The sequence below is a fragment of the Dunckerocampus dactyliophorus genome, chromosome 15 (assembly GCF_027744805.1).
Source record: "Dunckerocampus dactyliophorus isolate RoL2022-P2 chromosome 15, RoL_Ddac_1.1, whole genome shotgun sequence".
NCBI classification, from domain to species: Eukaryota; Metazoa; Chordata; class Actinopteri; order Syngnathiformes; family Syngnathidae; genus Dunckerocampus; species Dunckerocampus dactyliophorus.
Genome location: NC_072833.1, coordinates 19,142,797 through 19,164,982, shown reverse-complemented (window position 1 = coordinate 19,164,982; position 22,186 = coordinate 19,142,797). Strand labels below are relative to the sequence as shown.

The window sequence follows — 22,186 nt, the reverse complement described above, 5'->3', positions numbered from 1 at the left end:
TGCCTTATGCAAATGTACACGGGGGGGGGACGTGCGGGGTGGGGGTCCCTCCTCCATGGGAAACTGCTGGTGCTAATCCAGCATGTTGAACAGGGGAGGAGAGGCGCACTTTTCAATAAAAAAAAATACCCTCCCCCTCCTGGCTGAAACCCCCCTGTCACATGTATACACACACACAACAGATGAACAGCGTGTTTTAGCAACCTATGGACGCACTCTCACGCACAAACAACCCAACACCTGTTTCGTTTTTTTTTTTTCTTCCAGCGCTTTAATATGGGAACAAAATCCCACGATCTCAAAGACCCACCCGGTAACAGCGAGCGTGCTTTCAATGAGATAACAAGGAGTCTCAGTATGGTGGGCTTGTAGGACCACCTAAAGATAGACTAATAACACGCTCCCAGCCTCAAGCCTGCGCTGCTTAGGACTATGAAATTTATGCAAATGTGTGTGGGAATAGAGAAGACTATTTAAAGCTTTTGTTTTCTCAGCCCTCGCAAATACAACTTTCTGTGGAGGCTATGGTTGAACCCTTGTTTTGATAAATACACACAATTAATCACATTTCACCTACCATTTTATTCTCAATCACAAGTAAACTGATATATTTTAGAGTAGACCGACAGAGTGGGCCGCACGGTGGATGAGTGGTTAGCATGTTGGCCACACAGTCAGGAGATCGGGAAGATATATAAGCAAATTTGATGTTTTTTACCTAAGTTAAGCATTTTCAAGCATTAAAATGTCAAAATTAGCTCAAATATAAATATAAGGCATTCAGTAGACGCACTCCAAGACGCTGTGACATTCTACACTGGTCACGAGGTGTCAGTCATGTTACAATGTTGAGACAATGGCCACCGCAGGAAGTAATGTACAGCAGCCAGAAGTAAGAAAAGGAACAACGTTAACGTGTGAGTTTATATTGCTGGGTTTCAAATGACATCACATCCGGTTCTTGTCGGCCCCCGTCTGCTCACCGGAAGGGAAGTGATGCATGTGGTTGAAACCAAGCAATTAAGTCTAATTTATGCCTTATATGTCATACTTTTTCTTATTATGTCTACTATTTTGGCTAATAGGAGTGTAAAGGTGACCACGGGGGTGTTGTTTTGTATCTAGAGGGCTCTCATAATGTTAAAACTCCGTATTTAGAAGGTCGTCAACACGTTTTCTGTGCTCGTTTGACAAAAACATTCCATTTATAAATAAGGAATCCTACTTCGCAGAAATTCACTCATCATGGTCTGGTTTGGAACCAATTAACCGTGATAAATGAGGGATTACTGGAGGTATTTTAATTAGTATCTACATGTCCTTATGATGGGCCGCACGGTGACCTAGTGGTTAGCATGTTGGGGGATCTTGGTTTCGAATCCCTGTTGGGCATCTCTGTGTGGAGTTTGCATGTTCTCCCCGTGCGTGCGTGGGTTTTCTCCGGGTACTCCGGTTTCCTCCCACATTCCAAAAACATGCACGTTATGGAGACTCTAAATTGTCCATAGGTATGACTGTGAGCGTGAATGATTGTTTGTCTATATGCGCCCTGCGATTTGCTGGAGACCCCGAAGTCAGCTGGGATAGGCTCCAGCACACCCCCGCGACTCTAATTAGGATAAGCGGCACAGAAAATGGATGGATATTTTAGAGTAGTCAGTGTACAGTTGATATAGCAGTATGGATCAACTGTCAACACACAGCCATTATTGTTTAAATAGTTGGCAACACTTGTGAGTAACAAACAAGTCAAGAAGGGTCTTGCCTACAGTCAAGCATGGTGGTGGTAGCGACATGGTCTGGGGCTGCACGAGTGCTGCCACCAATGGGAGCGCTGCGGTTCATTGAGGTAAACATGGATGCCAGTATCCAGTATGAATTCCAGAGTCCAGTAGTAAGATGAATGTGTCAAACACGATGGCCGGCTACACGAGTGCTGCCGGCACTGGGGTAGCTGCAGTTCATGATGGAAATACAAATTCTAGTCCACCTCCAAGTGAACATGTCCAAATTGTATTTAAAGTGGATAGTAAATCAATACCGCTATATAAGCTGTACATACACTGACTACTCTAAAGTTTGCTTTCTATACTTTTGTCCCTTGACAAGATAATGTAAGATGAATATATGTGCTATCCCTTTAAAAGGGATGTGGCAGAGTCTTTGTGCAGACATTGGCTCACCTCCAGTCCAACCTCTGCACTCACAAGTGTGTGAGAGTAGCCTACAACCCCCTCAAACCCCCCTCAAGGCTCCGTCTCCTGGAGAGGCAGGGGGAGGGGCATAAAAGGCAATCAACAAATCCCCTTTTGCGAAACCTAATAGGGGCCAAATCATCATCTATTTATCCTGGTCAAATCACTGACAGCAGGCCTTGATAAAAAAAGAGTGGAAAGTATAGAAAGGTTCCACGCGGGTGCCAAGACCTTCACCAATTCTTCCTATTCAAGCCAGATGTTGACTCCACTGGCCAATTTTCATAATGATTGCCATTAAAGATCATTTTATAGGAGATCCCCATTGTTGATACCCTGGGCCAGCTGGTGCAGTACCACCTCCTGCCTTTAGGAGGGCGCCCCTGCTGCTCTTCGTGTCCATCTGAGACCATCACTAAGCTTCAAATGAGCCCTAATTGGTTCTTTAGACAGATTTTTGCCTCCTCAATCCCATTAGATGGGCTTAGCAGATCAGAGCTTCATGTACTTGACACTGTGACCCACATGGACGCTACCTCAGATGACCAGATCGTCTCCAATTCCTGCGGCACTGAGGTATTACAGTAGATTAACTCAAATCAGGTGGAGCCTGGAGGCTGGGAGGGGTCCCTGCAGGTTGCGTTCGGGGACGCACTTTTGCAGACGGAATGAAATCCAATTAGTGACTCCTTACTCCGCTGTCATTTTATTGTCAGACGGTCCCTTAATGTCTTTATTTATTATGAAAACTCACACAAACACATTTTTTTTGTAGCATAGCTCATTTTATTGTTTAAACAGTTTTTGCATAGGAAATATATCCACTTCCAGTAATTGACTGCAGTAAAAACAGCTGCTAGCAGTATAGGCTGGATATAACAGTAACAATCACAAAAAAAAAAATTGAGCCTTTATTTACACTGATTTTAATCTTGTGGCAATTTTAGCCCCTGCACCAACCTTTTACAAATTGCTAAAAAAAAAAATAATAAAAGTGATACAAAGGCCTTCGCTGTACAGTTTCACAATGGACACCTCCTAAACTGTAAAATAAGCTTGAAAACAAAGACAGTCATCTAAAAACGTACATTCAGATACATACAAAGACCTTTTTTGCACGATCACTACTGCTTTTTTGTGTTGTTTTTTTTGTTGCTGTTGTTGTTGTTTGTCATTTAACACTCACAGGGAAATAAAAGTGCCACAAGACCCACAAAGAAATCAGCCCTGCAGAGAATTTAAAGAAATGAAAATAATAAACAAAAGAAAAGACTGCACAAAATATAGCGTTGTCTCCCTTGCAAAAAAAAAGAACATTTACAGCTAACAAAAAAAACCAAAAAAACAAAGCTGATGAGTGCTGACATGCGTGTAGACATGAAAAGTAAGTCACATTTGACATATTATGCATGTAAATATGTATGTACAACAGGCACTGCATTGCTTGACGATCAACTGTACAAATGCTGGTTTTTCATGTTGAGAGAGAGCGTGAGTGCGGGATGAAAAGCCTGCAGGTGTTGCATGAGCGCCGCAGGTCAGGCTTTGCATAAAAAAAGTGAAGCTGATGGCAGCGATCAATGCAATAATACTTTGTCAAGTAAGGGCGCACAGAGAGCGCGCCTGGAAGCTACGCGTGGGTGGAACACTGATTCAATGGAGGTTCTCCAAGACAGGCTACATTCAAACCCGGGCCAACAATGGAAGGAAGAAGGTAAAGAAGGTACAGTACCTTGAGTGTCAAGCACTTGCGTTCTAGTGCCAATGAACAAAGTGCATCATGAGCCTCCGTGCTTTAAGCCCAGGGGTGTCCAAACTTTTTTTTAACATTTCATATTACTTTTGTGTATTTTAAAACCAATCTAATGTACGCAAAGACAGCTAATGTCAGTTTATTATAGCTGCAAAAAAAAACAAAACACTAAACTAAAATCATTACTTATTTACTCTGCAAGTGTCTCACTTATTTAACTTTCAAACATGATCACTTTAATCTCTTAAATTCTCAATCTTTTTCATTTAGGAGTTTCCCATTTTCTTGAGTTATTTGTTACATTTTCAGAGGCAAACACGATGTCCTAATCTACAATTATATTTTATTGTCTCTGTAATAATTAGTGGACCAATGAACCTCTGCAAAATAAGTGCAGAGGTTGGATTGCGTCATTTAAAAAATAAAAAAGTTGTTTAAGCTAGAATGAAATGTAATTCATAAATTACTCCCGATTATCCAAATACAGTGTAGTATTATCATTAGCATCATTATTAGCAGTAGTAGTGGCAGTACAGATATTATTCAAATGTTATTATTACTAAATAGGTTGATACCGTTTTGCTTTTTTTGACAGGTGAGTCAGAAACAATAGCAGACAATGTTTTTTCAATCTTCAATTTTAAAATAATTAAGAATGAATTCCAAATTAAGATATTTTTTCACAGGCAATTAGAATTGTAGACAAGAAAAAGTTGTTTCAATTGCAGTTTCTGATGAATCATTCCTGAATAACATTTGAAATGTTCTTCAAAAAAGTAAACCAATAAAAATAATCCTAAAGGCAGGCTTTGGACACCCCTGTTTAAATAAAAGGACACACTTGGGGGGCAAATTTTGATGAGAAAGCAGTAGCACCAACACTTTTAGCTTGTAGTGCTCACGCTGCATCAGTGCACGATGAGCTCAGCCAATCAGGGCGTGGCACCAAATCTACAAAATAACCCAACAATCTTCGGGGACATTTTTGTCCATTATTTTATTTACCCTGCTTTCTCACATAAGGTCAGGTGCAACATGGGGCCTTTCTTTTTTTTTTTTTTCATCTCCCACCTGCTACAAGAACACACTCACATCTTGTTGGACAAGAAATCACACCACATTTAAAAAACAAAAAAACAAAAAACATATAATATCATCACATCACACTCGCTATGGCCACACGAATGAAATATAACAATTCAAATATTTATTATTATTAGCATTATGAAGCGCTTCCCAAATGGAAATACCGACAAGCACTAAGCAAGTTCAGAAAAATAATATTCATTAAAAAAAAAAGTAAAAGCCTTCATTGTTGTTGTTTTTATATCTAGAATAGCCCCCTCCATCTTGCTTTTTTTTTTTTTGTTTGTTTTTTGTTTTTTACAGGAACACAACAATACTTTAGATAGGATTCATCAGGGGAATCTGGGGAGTTCTAACTCAAAACCAGACTCAACAAACACGTTTTATTTCCTAAAATGGAACTGTCACGTCTACTTTTTCCCCAGAATCAACAAATAAGGGCTGGAGAAGGTTTACAGTGTACAAACTCCTGTCTGGCGGCAGGTTTAAAAATAATTAAAAAAAAGAATAGAAAGACCCTCATCTTCATACACGCACACACACGCTACCGCTATGCACTTTTACACACACACACACACACAGTTGGGGACAATGCACTTGAGTGGGGTCTGGGATGGTCACAGGCTGCAAAGCACTTTTCTTTCTAAACTAAAAAAAAAAGGACAGAAGAGTGCACATAGAAAGGAGTGATTTTTCGTTTAAAAAAAGAAAAGAAAATTAGTGAGAAGGCGGAGAGATGGAGCTTGACTTGAGGATTTTTTTATTTTTTTTTTACGCTGCAGGCGCGATTGTAGTGCAAAAGGTGTCGCTGCAAGGAACACTACTGATTGACATACATAATGCCCTGTGGTACGCCTGAGATTGACAACACGGAGACGGAGTGCGATTCAATAAGTGCTATCTTTTCTATCCTTCCAAAAGGGGCAAGAATTTAGCGATTGACTTCGATATGCGGGGGGAGGATTGACACACGTGTATACAGTACATTAATACGCTTATAAAAGACTCTCTAAAGGCTGATTTGTGTGATTGTTGCGCAGGTGACAGGCATTTAAGGCATCTACTCGGGAATTGCATCCAATGACGGCTGAAAAGGGTTTTCCAATGCGATGATTGTCGCGCTCAAGTCAAGCCGTCTCTCCGCCAAAGAATAAAAAGCAAGTGTAATTCCTTTTCTAGCACCCCAAGTGGACCAGTTACGCATTTTATACCTCTTTTCCTGGTTCCAGTGCGCCAGTTCTTCACCTGCCAACCATCTCAGGACTGCCAAAAGTCTTAAAGGTCCCATATTATCATATTATTAGTAGTAATGTATTTATTATTGATTCGTATTTGTAATAAATAAGTGTCAGACGTGCCACAATAGTGTATTGGAAGTGTGTGGTCCAAAATCTAGCATTCAGTCAGTATGCTGTTTTGTGTGTCTGTAGCTTTAATGCTAATGAGCTGTGCTTGTGTGCGTCTCCACTTTATACACTTGCCACGCCGCATAGCACACGCAACAACATGACATTTGCACAGCAACATCATGCTAGCTTAGCCTATTCACTGTTCACAATCAAACTGATGAAACTTACAGATCCCACGTCTCTGGCAAACTGACGGAGAGTTCGCCAGTGCTTGATTTTAAGACGTGTCGTGAAGCCTGCTTTGCCTGTTTTTTTTTTTTTACAAAATAACGGGCGTATCCAGAAGCGGGGAAGGTGATAGATTCCAGGCACACATATTACTGTTAGAACTTCATTAAAAAGTCACTTTTGCATAATAGGGGATCTTTAAGCTACTCTTGAATGAGATGAGCTCAGCACTGGCATTAGCGCCAGGTTCTTTTAGATGGAAAAGCGGTGTGATGCGTGACTTTGCAGCCATGTAACCACCAAGGATACCTCCTGCCTTCCCACCCCCAAATTTGTAAGCTAAGCTAAGAAAAGACCTTGTCCTCCACTGCATAGACTGCAGCCCCCCACTTTGGTCAATAAAGTAAGAAAATCAATGGAAAGATACCCCCACTGCCACCACCATAACAACAACAACAACAACAGCAACAACAACAAGAAGAAGCAACAATATGAAGAAAAAAAATAAATGCATTACAATAGTGTCTATCTCCAAACTAGCCTCTAATATTTGACATCTATAAGCACTACCTACATAGGCAAAACTTGGTATTGCATAATTGTCATCATTCTGAATTGCCCCCACGGGAGGACAATGAGGGGGAAAAAAGGGGACCAAACAAATAAAAGATGACAGCTTATTAGGGGGGAAAAAGAACAGCAAAAATACTGTGGAGGGAACGAATAAAAAAGGAAAGAAAACACTGTTTGATTACAAAGTAGACTATACACAGCCATGTGACATGATGAAGTTAAAAATGGACATTCCCAGTACAAAACGTTAAAAATGTTATCTCTGTGTGTGTGTGTGTGTGTGTGTGTGTCGACGGTGATTTAGGCTGCGTTCAAACTTGCGGTAAAACAGTTCTGAAAGATACTCTGGTGTGGTTGTCGTCGCGTGCACACTGGCATTTCTGTCATGGGACCAAAGGCCGCACAGTAAAGAACATAAAGGAAAGACTTGATTTTAGCTTTTGCAGCTCAGGTATTCCAAACCAAAATGCCATCTGCCGGGTCGAACACGTAGCTTATTTTGAGGTCCTGCGATATTTACCTGCTCAGATTTCACCAAAAGCTTCTAAAATATACTCTTAAAGAGCAAGACGGCCCTGCGATTGGCTGGCGACCAGTCCAGGCTGTACCAGGCCTCTCGCCTGAAATCAGCTGGGATAGGCTCCAGCATACCCCCGAAACCCTAGTGGGGACACGCGGTATAGAAGATGGATGGATGGCGGAGCACGACGCCACATTTTCTCTTCCATGTTTGCTGTCATTTTAACACCGGTCCGTGTGGAATTCACATTTGAGCTCAAGTGAACCGACCTGCACCAGAGTTCTCCTGCAAGCGGGCCGAGACCCAAACCCGACTAGCAGAGCAATCGCGCCAGAGTTCCTTTCAACTGAACCAAACAAGCGTGAACGCACCCAAAATGCAGCAAAAACACGTGTAGTGCGTGCGTGTGCGTGTGCGTGTAAAAAAGGCACGTCATCATGTGGACAAGTGTGTCATCGTGCAAATTAACTGGAGAGACTGCAGAGGCGATGGCTGCCAGCGCACTATTCCTTTTTTTTTTCACAACTATTAACACTTTTTCGAAGTTGCTGTAAACATAAGCTTTACAAGCCAATCATGGCCAAATGTTCTTATCATTTAAAAGTGAAATGCCATTATTTGTTTGTTTTTACACACGTACGTGTTCATTTCTTTCCTGGGGGTTACTTATTTATTGAATTATTTTTTTTTAACCCCCCTTTTCCAAGAAATAAATAAGCAACAAATACGTCCCTGTACAAACGGGAAGGGCTCAAAAAGAACGACAACAAGTGCTGGTGTTGCTGCTGGGATGTGACTGAATTCAAATTCTCAAAATACGTTTATCCCCCTTTCTTTTAGAGTCTGAGGGCTGACAGACTGCTCGCTTCCCTTCAAATATTCAATTGCACTTGCCTCCATCAGAAATTGCTCTTCTTTAACAAAACAGGAAGCCTTTCCTAAAGGCCTCCCAATTTTTAGCGAGGGCTCCAATCGCTCAGTTATTTTTTTTTTCTTGAAGTAGCAGGAAAAAAAAGAATAAACAAACACGTTTAGTCAAAGAATTCACAATATTTTTTTTCCGACGGTGTACACAGTGACTTTGTTGACCCCCCCCATGTTTCTATATCTATGAGAAGCAGGAGCGGCTGCTTTGAGTGTCATGCAGTAGAACATTAAGGCATCTATACATCACAGTATTTGAATGCATTGGAAAGTTCTGCAAACAACCACTGGCTGGTGTGTGTGTGTGTGTGTGTGTGTGTGTGTGTGTGTGTGTGTGTAGGTGTGTGTGTGTTGGTGGGAGAAGGGGCCACACCTGAATCTTTCCTCCAGCATCCATCATGGCGGTTTGGATGTAAGATTATGAGACATTTGCTGGTTTCATCCATCGGTGGCACCCCCCGCCCTGCCCCCTAAGCACTCAAGCACCCCTCTCCGGGATCAGTTCCCGCTCTCGGCGGGGACCAACGGTTCACCAATGATGCTTATGCTGTAGTTCTGGTGGACATTTGTTGGCAGGATCGGAGTCCCGTTCGACACTTGGAATGGAACTAAGCTCGCCCAGGTACCAGGACTGGAGAGAAGACACAGAAAGATGTCCACAGGTTAGTCACGGTGTTGTGTGAGAGCTTGTGAAGGTTAGAGGGAGGGGGTTAGGGGGATAGGGTTGTGTGTGTTGGTGGGGGTCCCTCCACAAAGCAGCCCCATCCCTATTCATATCACGCTAATGGCGAAACAACACTGGGATTGTTCCCCGGGAGCAACGGTGCTAACTGAAAACGCCAGCGGGAACAAACAGCGCGTTGTTCCCGAGGGGTACTGCCTTACGTACATGTCGGATAATTAGCCCTCCACCGCCCCCCGTACCCTCACGTTCCTCACCGCCCCCTTTTCCCCCAGAGAGGCCCCCAGTGGCCACTCATCTCCACTCTCCCCCCGACCATCACTATAGGAGGATACCTGCACTGCAAAAGGCCATTTTTAATCAAGTGTATGTGAAATGAAATCAAATGTTAAAGGGATGGTTTGCATTTTTTTTCAGCCAGGAAATATAACACCACGGGTTAGCATGTTAGCAGATCAGATTGAACAAAAAAAAAAAAAGTCTTTTTTTTTTTTTTTTTTACAATTACAAATTTAGCTGTACAAAAATTGTCAGGCATTTCAATTTGGGTAAGATGACTGGTGCTCATAGCCGTCACTCAAGGCTGTCCCATACACACGTACCGGACATGTCTGTAGCGCATGCACATACACAAAAGCAGTCTCAGAGAAGCGGCCAACCATTTGAAGTCATTGCGTTGTTATGATCGGCTGTATATTCAATAATAGCTCATGGAGGCTACACTTTGCCAAATCACTATCATTAGCTGACAACAAGCATAACTCGTGCACGTGCACGTGCACGTGCGCTACGTGGGGCTTGGCTTATGTGTTTGAAGCAGGAAGAGGGCATGACATAATGCTTGGTGCATGTTTGAAAGTTAGCGCCCTCTAGGCAGCTGTGTAACGGGTGCAAACAGTCCCTTTAAGTAATATGTATCCTAAAATCCAAAATGGATTCCTTAAATGTCCTTTTTTGTGCTTTTCAGTGATGTTCTCACGGTGATATGTGCCCTGAGAGCCTGTTTATGAGCACAAATGTGAGGCAAAGCTATCATCTCCTTCACTTCTTTGCTCCATGTTTGAGAGAAGAGAGGCGCTCACACGCTTGCTTTCGAAATTGTAGCTTTTCACGACGTCATGAAGACGATTCCATCTCTGAACCGCCCTGTGTAGATACCCAACCCGGCCTTCGCTACACATCTTAAAATAAACCAGGGGTGTCCAAACCGCATATTGAAATCAAAGGAGGCCGTGCACTTTGATATTTCTACGTATCGTTTAATTTTGTCAAAAAAGGCTAAAAAACCTTTATATATATTTAAAACCAAAACCTTGTTTTACCATCAGTTATTAGAATGACCATTTCAGCATCTTCTTTCTACATTATGCCTTTTTGCTCTATGTTTCCAATTTTTGCTGGGGTTTTTTTGTTTGACTTTATTTCTATTTCCGATGTGCCGCGAGCCAATAAGAAACAAGATGCGGGCTGCAAATGGCCCCCGGGCCGCACTTTGGACACCCCTGAATTAAAGCTGTACTTGAGTCCTCCTGTCCCACTCCTTAAATACGACGCTGACGTACAGAATGTGACATATGGCATCTATTACGTTGGACAAGTGCATGTCTATGTGTCAGAAGTGCACCATGCACATAAATACAGCTCATTAGCATTAAAGCTACAGACACATAACAGGGTGTGTTCCCGGTAGGGCTTACGAAAAGCACATTCCACATTTTGGACAACACACTGCCCATACACTATTGTGCAAAGTCTATTTAAAATTGTTTCAAAAATCTGATAATATGGGACCCTTAAAAAAAAGGCAAAATAATAAAAATAATAATATAATAATATAATATAATAATAATAATAGTCAAATGTTGCTCTTATGTTGGCACTTTTGACGGTGATTTCAGATATTTAATCCTGCTTAGATTTGTGTGGGTTTCACTTTCACACTAAAAAGGGTGCTGGCAAAGTAGCAGCAAAAAGCCACCAGTCGGCCATCTTTACAGATAAAACAAGGCGAAATTGTAGGAGGTTGCATGTGAAGGGTTAAAAAAACAAGAGCTAATCCTCTCTTGCACTTCTTTTCCTGTCCAACTCGTCCTCAAGTTCTCCTGCCTTCTCCCCTCCCTCCCTGCCTCGCTCTCACTGCCAAAAATCATCGGACAGGAAACGGGGGTGGTGGTGGTGGGGGATTAAGTTTTTCCTACCTTGCTGAACAAAGAGCGCACAGAGCGGCCAAGAGCGGCTCTCGTTTCCTGTCTTTCTGTTTTACCCCTCCCTCTCTCGCTGTCTGTCCCCCTCTCAGGTAATGAAACATCACGGGGACCACACAGCTACAAAAGCGCACGTTGTGGGCCCTTTTTGCTCGCTTTTAATCTGGTTAGAATTGACGGCTGTCAGTGTGTATCTGCGTCTCCTCGGGGCTACAAAAGAGCCGTGTTTGCTCATGCCGTCACTGCTAATTGACGCACTTGCGTCTTTCTTGGAAGCAACTCGCAGGGGGAAAAAGTTGCGCGTCTCAAAATGCAAACAAGAAATGTGTTTTGTTTTTAATGTTGAGGACTCCTCCCCCGAGGTAACCTTCAGCACGGCCTCCCTCTGCTCTTGTCCGGCGCGCCTGCCTTTAAGGATTAGCCACCTAAATTAGATTATCTAATGGCATCTTAATGGATTGCTGGGCCATTTCCTGCACAATGGCAACATGCGAGTCTGGCAACATTTGAATTTGAAGGATGCGCTACAAGCAGTTTATGTACGGTGCAATGATTACAGCTTGCAACATGAATTAAAACATTCATTCCCGAGTTATTTTATGTGTTGAAAGGCGGCGTGAGGACATTTTCTCCCCCTCCGGCCCGTTTAGGAGGCCCGTTGAAGGGGTTGTGCGTGTGTGTATTTGTAAAGACCTTCAGCTGGTGCTAAATTAACACACAGACACACACACACACACACACACACCAAACTTGCAGGGGAAAAAAGAGGCGGCTCGCTCAGTAAAAGGGCCCAGGCTTTCTCCCCTCAATACAGTGCAAGGGGATGTGGGGAGGGGCTTTTGCTAGGTTTTAGTTCAATAGAGTGAAGTATGACTTCAGCAGGGAGTCAAACAAAACTTGGCTTGTTGGAACACGGAAAGTGAAACACACGCGAGTCCGGCCGAACAAGCTCTCAGGATGCAACAAAAAAAGAAGCTAAGCTGCTGCTTCGAAAATTAGCACTGAAATATTATAATGAGATCAGGTCGCGTTCACACTTGCAGCCCTGTACTCCGGTCAGGACCAAAAATGTAAAAAAGACTAGGTGCACACTTTGGCGTGGTTGTCGCAGTGTTCACACTGGAATTTGGCCGGAGCCTGGCCGGGCAGCTTTCGTGGCATATTACGTAATATGACTCAAAAATTCAAACCCAAAATACCGTGTCGAATATGTAGCTTATTTTTATATTTTATTTTTACCAGCTTAGATTTGACCAAAAATGTCTAAAAGATACTTTTAAAGCGTGGTCACACACACACACACACACACACATCCGTGTAGCATTCACATTTCAACTCAAGTGAACCGAACCACACCAGAGTTCGCTTGAAGGCAGACCAAGACTCGTCTCTCAAGCGCTCTCAGGCGACGGCATTCACACTTGACTAACACACAATACGCTGGCATGCACATTACTGTATATACACAAATACTGGTCAAAGCAGAAATTGGGTGTCTGAACATGTTAAATTGCAATTAATTTACTACCAATTCGGATCAGATCTGGATAAACTCTTACCGGCTTCTTAGCTTGCATACAAAGCACACTTTGTCCAAAATTGGACATTTTGCACACTACAAGTTAGGGATTTTTGGTGTGCAGTTTACTTGTTCCTATTTTTTAGTGTTTGAAACTTTACTTTCAAGGTCAACATTCTGCAATTTTAACACATTTATGACACGACACAGTTGACAAAACTACAATTTACCCACTCACAATCGTGCTTTTCCTCCATTTCCATATTGACATGTATGGCAAAATGAGAGTCTGACATATTAATAAGGTGGTTACATTTAAATTGCAGTCAATTTGGATCAGAAGTTGCTTCAAAATTTGATACGGTTCGGCATGTTGCACATTATAACCTATGGATTTTTGGGATGTCATGTATGCAAAGCTTTATTTGGAGCGTGTTCCTATTTTTAGCGCTTATAACAGTATTTGGAATGTCAGCATAGGACAAAAATAACTTTTCCATCTTCAATTTTGACACGAAAATGTTGATAAAACTACAATATAGCCACTTTCCCACAAGGTAGAGTGCCTCCACTTCACTATTACTGTGCTTTTCATCCATTGGACTGTATGAGAATATCCAGAAACCAACGCCTATGGTGTTTTTTTTGGGACATAACGGTGGGAATCATCACAACAAACGGGCCAAAAAGTTAGTTGCACATTAAGAATATTAAGAATATTGATGACTAAAGGCGGTGGGACACATACACACACACACACACACACATACACAGTAAATGAACAACCATGAGTGAGTGGTAGTGAAGCAATGGGATGAAAAGTGTGTGTTGAGTCAGCGTGAAAGAGTGAAAAGGTTACCTTTGCCAAGCAATCCCCAAAGTGTCGTCAGCGGCACTGGGGCCATAATGCCTGCCGTTTTGAGTCACGCTCCAGTCACACTTCCTCAGCTGTCAATTGAAACCTAGCGGTCAGATCACTGAGGCCACGTCACATGACACAACAAGTCAACAAAAAAAAACAAGCATACATGCAGCAGAGAGACACAGCCTGAAGCGGGGCTGGGGGGTTATGGAGAGGAGGGGCTGGATTAAATTGGAAAAAATAAAAAATAAAAACATGCAATCACTGCTAACCTGGAAAGTAAGAAAACAAACAAAATGGAGTTAGTTGCAAAATGTTCATAGTAGTGGTGATTAGGGGTGTAGCGCTACGCTACAAGGTTCGGTACATAGCTTGGTTTTAACGTCACCGCTCGCTTCATTTTGGGTGCAGTGAGGGAAGAAAATCGAAAGCATAAAGCTGCTTAGCTTTAATGATTTTTAAAAAATCAAACATAAAATCTGCCAGCAGCTAATTCTCTAATAAATACAATTTAAAAAATAAATAATATATAATAGTTTAAAGGAAAAGTGCAACGATGCAAACAGTAATGGTAAGAGTTTCAACAGTGTGAATTACTATTCTATTTTTAGGAAATTAAAGTTTTTTTCTTGGCTGAAGTGCAGCTTGCAGCCCCGTTACCCATCTTTACTGAGCAATGGCGGCACGCTGCTCACGTCTTGTCTTTATCCGTTTATGTATTTCACCATGAAGGCCAGGTGTTCCCAAACAGGACACGACGAAAGAGGTCTAGCTTCACCTTGGCTTGGGCTCTCCTTGACTAGCACTAGGCTGGGCTGCACTGTATTCCTTTACGGTGTAGACCCGTGACGATACACACTTCCTGTCCCTCACTTAATGTGTACCATGTGGGCACGCCTCTGATCCCTACCAAAAAATCAGATTATGAGTACATGTACCGTTACACCCCTGGTGGTTAGCAAAGGGGAGGCATGCTAAGTTGGGCAAATAAACACATTAAGTTGACATGCAGTCTTCTCATTAGCTAACGACTCCTATTGATTAGGGATTACAATGCACACGCACACACACACGCACGCACGCACGCACACACACTCTCTTAAAGCCAACCTCACATACACATGACAAATTGCAGCGTCCTCCCGAGTGCGCATTATGCCGCCACACGAGCCTGCAATCGGGCTGAGAGGCAAGCTAACCTTGCCCCGTGGTCATCGCTTTCATTTGGTAATGCGGCGGGCTTGAAGAAAGTGCAACGTTAGCACTCTCCCTAAAAGCCATTTCATCAGACAGCGCTGAATATTCATCGGTGGAGAAAGTGCATCGTGAGCACCTGCACCAACGTGAAGTTACGAGAATAGAAAGAGAACGTCGGGGAGGCGACATGACAAAAGCTTGCAGCGGGCTGGGCCAGACGCCCGGTGCCAGCGTTCCTTGAGGAGCTCACCATCTGTCCGCCCGCTGACACCGGCACATCAGAGTGGCACGGGTGGTGGTGAGGAAGAGGGAGTGGGGGGAGGTAGGCGACGGGGTACGCTCACTATAACAGATGCGGGCAGATTGCGGATTAGGACCCTTCCTTAGATAATGCCAAATGACATCTGATCACAGCTCTCTCCCAGTGGAATGCTCCATGGTGGCATTCCCTGGAGGGGTTAACCAAGGCGAGAGATGAATGGAGGGTTTTCACACGTTGTCTTGCCTGGGAATGGTGGAGCAGGTGTGTTTGGCTGTTTTTTTTACTCTGCGTGTGTGTGTTTTATTTTTTTAAATAGGCCCTCTTCCAAGAAACTGGAATTATTACGCATAATTATTGAGTGTAAGTAAACGCAACTGTAAGTTCAATTTCCAATTTTGTGCTGTGTGATGTTTTGATAATTATTTCTACATAATGATTCATTGCGATAATTTGAACACACTTTGCACATGCGCACTTAATGCATTTAAAAAGATGACATCAGCTATGTAAAAAAATAAAAAATACATTTGCTTCAATCAGGGTTGTCCAAACTTGTGGGATATACACCATTTTTTATGGAAGTACACGCTAAAAAACAATACAGACATATGCTAAACGATCATAGATCATGAACGAAAAAGCAGCCAATTTGACAAAGCAAATCGTTTGTAATTGTTTTCATGTGAACTCAAAATGTTACGTTCAGGAAGGCCACTAAAAAAGTGACTTGTGGCCCACAAATGGCCCCCGGGCGGGACTTTGGACGCCCCTTAATTGGGAAAATGTGGTTCCATGTGAGTATCGCTGCTCTAGTGTGTGTTCCAAAAAATAATAATAATGCAAACATTTCAAATGAGGCCTCCCACGTCCACAAGTCTACAACAGAGATGTCCATTTGTGGCCCGCAGCTCAATTTTTATTGCTCCCCAGGGAATATTGTATACGTAAAATGAAAGATGGAACATTATGTAGGAGGATTAGGGTCACGTTGAAAAGTAAAAGAAGAAAAAGAAACACAATATCACACTGGCAATAATAATCATTAAATGTATTTTGCACATGTTGACCTACAGTGGAGTGTTTCCAGCATGTTTAATGGAAAATAAAATTAAGCAAAGAATATCCAAGTGGCTCCGCAATCTTCTAATTTGTCTGTATGTGGCCCTCAGCAGACATACAGTCGTTTGGACGCCCCTGCTCTACAAGAACAAACCAAAATAAGACCCCTCATAGACCCCTCATAGAGCAAGAAGATGTGTTTTTCTGATCCCACATCAAGAGGAACAAACACAAGCGTGATGAATCAATTAGTTCTTTTACGGAGAGGCGCCACTTTTTATGCATTAAAACTGATAACACTGAAAAAAAGCAGGATGCTGGTCCGTCTGAGTGAGACCTCAATGACTCTTTTTTTTGGTTTAATTGTGAGCACAGTGTGAGAGAGGAAAGAGAGAACTGGACATTCATCATTTTGACTGAAGCTGAGGTAGCGATGGTTCTATAGCGGCATACAGATGCATTCAATTAGTTGCAGTTGGAAAAGCTTTGGCCTCAGACCAGCACTCTAAAAGGGCTGGAATCGGTTGGAAGGGTCGGAGGGGGCTAACACTCCTGTCCTCTCCTAAACTTGCACACACTCATGCACAGACACACCTGCTCACCGCTTCTATGCTGGGAATCACCACTGCGGCAAAGCTTAATATTTGACTTTTGCCTTAAATGACAGTTTTTAAATCTGTGAGTGTGTAGAGATGAGCACATGACTTTGTAGAAAACATCTGGCGGTGAAACCACACAATGAATGACAGTCTGGAGCCTCATGGACGGAAACGGGGACTTTTTTTCCTTGATATTCTAAGTTGAACTTGGGTAAGTAGATTAGACAAGTCAACATGAGGGCGTTCTAACCAACTACATGATGTGTGATGTTGGGGGAGGGACGTGATGAGAAGATGTGATGATGGTGGTTGCTGCGGTGGTCGTGGGTCCTCACCTGTTGCTGGTGGAGGAAGGCGGGGTCTCTGGGGCTCAGGCCGACGAAGCGGTTGGCTGTCGGGGTGCCGGGAGCGGAGTAGCCTGGCAGAGACAACTCGCATTAACATGTTGTAAGTGCGCCGTAAATTCAGCGCAGTGACAAAATGGAGTACCACAAGGTTAAGTTTGGTGCCCACTTTAATTAGCCGGCAATAAACCTACAAGGACAACATAAATCCAATTCATTTTTCACATGATTGAAATTGCAGCGCGGAACAAGTCTTTTTTTAGCATCAGGACTGGAAAATGTGCTAGGGATAAGAGACGGGTGTCCAGGTTGGTCCTCTAGTAATATAGACACGTCAGTAGGTGACCCAGGGACCGGAGACACACTCTTCTCTTTATTTCACATGAGTGTGCCATCAAAATGGAGTCCTATACGGTCATGGAGTGTCCTCATTTTTTCACATGACCGGAAACTGGCGCCCCCTATGGGTTGTGATCAAAATGCTTTAGAACAGTGATTCTCAACTGGTGGGTCGCCGAGCCCTTTTCAGTGGGTCGTGGGTCTTTGCCCGGGAAAAAAAATAATAACAATGCAATGACCCGATGCCCGTAAATGCACCTCGCGTTCTTGTCTGTGCTATTCGCTAGCAACAGCGTCACAAGGTGCGTGCCTCGGCAGCCGTGTAACTGTTGACATTCCCGATAAATCGAAGATATATGAGAAGCTTCAGTTGAAAAAATTCTCCTTTTGAAGACATGCTAGCGTACATGGGATACAGATATCCTCCAGGATTTTAAACAAATGGTCGGTGGCTTGTGGACAATAGTTGCTAAGATGCTTAGCTTGATTGTGGCCATGTTGTTCAACTAGTCTTGCTCAACACTTAAACACATGTACCTTTCAGTCCCTTCACAGTGCGTGCCACATTTCATGGCCAAGCACCCTAAAGGAACAGTGGGTTGTGTTATAGAGCGCATTGAGCTGTGTGAGAAATTTCAAGTCAATCCAACTTAACATTGAGGCTACCATGTGGTGCGCTAGTCACGCAGCACCCCCACTGTGCTGTTATGACAAATGTTTCCCCCTTTTGTATGCAGTGGTTCAGGAGGGGAAGCGCTCGCTTACACCAGGGGTGTCCAAACTATTTTATATTCATTTTTTAATTTTTGAAAAAGGCTAAAAAAAAAATGATTTAAAGACAAAGCTTTTATTAGTTATCAGTATCATTTATTAGCGTCAAATTTTCAAATTAGCCTTTTTGCTCTATTTTTCCCATTTCTGCTGGGTTTTTTTTGGTTTATTTTATTTCTACAATCTGCCACTGGCCAATAAAAAACAAGATGAGGGCCGCAAATTGCCCCCGCGCCGCCCTTTGGACACCCCTGTCTTACACAAACCAATACACACAGTCATGTGACAAATACAGAAAAAGCTTACCTTCCGTAGACGTGGTGATGGGCTTGGTGTCGGGCATGGAGAGTGAGACGGGTCGCACGGTGCCGTGGTGCGGGGAGGGAGCCAGCACTGGCGTGAAGTGGCCCGGGACTTTTCCAACTACCTGACCGCTGCTGTTGGGCTGCACATGAATAATAATGATGATTATATTGTGCTAAAGAAAAATGGAGTCTATCCATATCTCAATGGCTACGATTAGCTCCCCTTAAGCAGCCCTCAGAGGTCACTTAAAGAAAAGCACTTTTAGCAGCTGAGTCGTCACTATTATTACTGTGCGGACAATAGCGGATCAGTCAATGAGTATGGATTTCCTACATGATTTTACACAATGATTTTAATGGTGCTCATAAATGGAGTTCACTGGGATCCGGGGCGTTGAAAAGGCGGGCCGAGGCCGCCAGGCGAGCGCTCACAATGGCGTGAAGAGAGCCCGGACAGGGAGACTATATACATGCAGAGGAAAGAAAGAAAAGGGGGCGACTCTTTGAGACGGCTGGAGACTGTCTGGGGGCGTTCATAGCGGGGCCGCCCTAAGTTCAAAACTCAAACAGGCTCTTTTTGGAAGAGAATTGTGTCCACGGGGTTCCTTCGGATGTGAATAGAATGTTTAATTAGAGTGTAATATAATCTGCGTTAAAGCAAGCATAAAAACATTCTGGCACTTGTCCATGGGATTATAAGAGCTGTGTTATTTGTTGCCCCCCCTCCCTCCTATCCCCACTCGCCCCTCTTCTCCCTAGCACCTCAGCAGAGGGCCAGCTCATTTTGCAAGGGCCGGGCCCCGGCAACGGCAAATATTTACAGCCTTTATCATTCCCCATGGTTTTTCTAGGCTGCACGGTGGCCTACTGGTTAGCATGCTGGCCACACAGTCAGGAGATCTGGGTTTGAATCTCCATTCGGCATCTCTGTGTGGAGTTTGCATGTTCTCCCCGTGCATGTGTGGGTTTTCTCCAGGCCTCCTCCCACATTCCAAAAACATGCATGTTTGGTTAATTGGCAACTCTCAATGAATGTGAGTGTGAATGGTTGTTTGTCTATACTATATGTGCCCTGCGATTAGCTGGCGACCAGTCCAGGTTGTACCCCGCCTCCAGCCAAAGGTAGCTGGGATAGGCCCCGGCATACCCCTGCGACCCTAGTGAGGATAAACAGCATAGAAGATGGATGGATGGTTTTCTGGAATTGATTACAAGGAGAGCCGCCAGAATATAAAACGCAAACAAGTATCGCACAGCGGCGCTCTTATCTATGGACGCCTACGCCTTCTCTGGCCAAAGCGCAGTGCTTTAGGCTTGACGTTTTTATCAAGGCATTAAAGCAGAAATGAGGAACAATTTCTGTCAATAGCCAATGTTGCCGCAAAGGTCCCGTATTATCCAAAAGTGACTTTTTAACGACGTTCTAACTGTAATATATATGTTTATGAGAACCAAATGCAAGAAATATCTATCGTTTTCCTCACTTCTTTGCCCTGCTTTTGAGAGAAGAGGCGCTCAAAGGCTTACTTTTGAAATTGTGGCACATTCATGAAGGAAAAACCTCCTTCCTCATGGACATGATACCTCTGAGACGCCCCTCGCTACATGAGCCCTCCCTGTATAAAAAAAAAAAAGCAGGCTTCGCTACACATCTTAAATTGCAGCCTGGAGCTCCGCCAACTATCCGTCAGTCAGTAACAGACATGGGAGCTGTATCGTTGATAACAATGCTTTTCTTCAGCAAATAGGCTAACCTAGCATGATGTTGCTGTTAAAATGTGAGTGTAATGTTAGCACGGTAGCTCACATACTGTAGCTATGCTAGTGTTGCTAACGTTTGTGTCCTCCTGTCCCACTCCTTAATGTTACGTTGTCATATGTGATATACTTGGTTGGACAAGTGTAGAGTTACAGTGGATATGTCAAAAGTGGGAACAGTGCACAATAGGGCTTTTTCGAGATGCGCACTGGCGGAGGCGCGGACAAACTATTTGTATGAATGTCTCTTCTTTTTGTTGCTGCTTAATTTATTAGTATATATGTTTATGTTTATGTTCTTATTCTTTCTTGTGTTTTCTTTCTTTTCTTGGGAGAATGAACAGAATAAGATTTTCATTGCATGGTATTACTGCTGTTTTACCATGCACATAACAATAAAACTCTCTTGAATCTTGAAACAGACACGGAAAATGGTGTGTTCCCCGTGGGCTTTACTAAAAGCACTTTGAAATTCCAGCAACAAGGTTAGATTTTGGACAACACATTTCCAAAAACACTATTATGGGTCACCTGATACTTAAAATTGTTGAATAATCCAATAATATGGGACCGTTCAATCATTGCTAACTATTAATATTATTACTAATTCCCAGGACAGAACACGGTGGACGAGAGGTCACTTCCTGCCCTTCAAATGCCTCATTTTGGCTTTGGACTGTGGGAAATACAGCTTTAATCAACAAGCTGGGGATGAAATAATACAGTATAAATAAAAAGGAGACCCACCTGGCTGCTCTGCGGGCTGGACGGGTCGTACGACGGCACGTAGCTCTTGAGGGGGTCGGCCGGGTTGAGGTGAGGCGGGTAGCGGATGGTGGTGTGTGAGAAGTAGGACGAGGGCGCCGGGGGCAGGATGGCTGAAGCCGAGAACTGCAACGGCGAGTGTGGCGGGGGGCTCCTTGTTGATATAACTGCAACAATCAAGAGGAATCAAGAGACATGTGGCAAGGTTTGTTTATTTGGTGGGCTTGTGGAGGTCATTGGGAACTCACCACTGTGTCCTACGCCTGTCAGGCCCGGGTGATGAGGCTGGGGAAAAGTGCTGAGTCGGGGTGAGGAGTCCTGCGGGGAGGTGGGGCTGAACAGCGGCTTCTCTGGCTTCTTCATGGTAGGAGAGGACATGTCTGCTGGATAAAAAAATAACACACACACACGTTCAGCCAATTAAGGTCCCTGATTGAATTTTCATAATGGGATACAAGACAGAACAAATATTCTGATTCCAGAACATGTTTGGAAAGATTAAAAGTGAGCTTTTTCCTGCCAAGAATTGATTGAAACGCGTCCCTCTTGTCTGCCGATGTGCTTGAGAACAGGCTCTGCACGGATTAGGAGGGGCAGGTTGAAAAGTTGATTTTGTAGATTGCACACATGTGCAGGTCATAAAAAAAATGTGTCATGTGGTCATTTGACATTCCCGGGAAATAAGAGTCTCGCTTTTGTCATGTCTGAGGACATGTCGATGCACTTTCTAGTGATGTCGTTCATTGTAGTGATGTCATGATATTTAGTAATGCAAGTAGACTGAAGCCACCAAACCAATTTTCGTTGTATATTGTGTGCAATGACAATAATGTGTTTATCTATCTCTCGTTAAGGGAATATCTACAGGTACAGTTTGTCAAATCCAACTTTT

The 22,186-nt window shown here is 43.3% G+C and overlaps 1 protein-coding gene across 6 annotated transcripts in view; it reads right to left on the bottom strand.

Moving 5' to 3' along the window:
* Positions 1-2,958: 2,958 nt before the first annotated feature.
* LOC129194715 (nuclear factor 1 B-type-like) overlaps positions 2,959-22,186 on the bottom strand; it is a 71,062-nt gene continuing 51,834 nt past the window's right edge. For 2 of the 6 annotated variants that reach the window (XM_054800018.1, XM_054800016.1), the window contains exons 7-12: positions 21,543-21,677; positions 21,277-21,461; positions 18,773-18,911; positions 17,348-17,430; positions 13,893-13,981; positions 2,959-9,259 (exon numbers count right to left, since the gene is read on the bottom strand). In XM_054800018.1, the coding sequence (XP_054655993.1) occupies positions 9,127-9,259; positions 13,893-13,981; positions 17,348-17,430; positions 18,773-18,911; positions 21,277-21,461; positions 21,543-21,677 (764 nt within the window). In that variant the 3' untranslated portion in view covers positions 2,959-9,126. The remainder of the gene's footprint in view (positions 9,260-13,892; positions 13,982-17,347; positions 17,431-18,772; positions 18,912-21,276; positions 21,462-21,542; positions 21,678-22,186) is intronic. The other 4 variants (XM_054800019.1, XM_054800017.1, XM_054800021.1 and 1 more) reach the window with 3 other exon arrangements.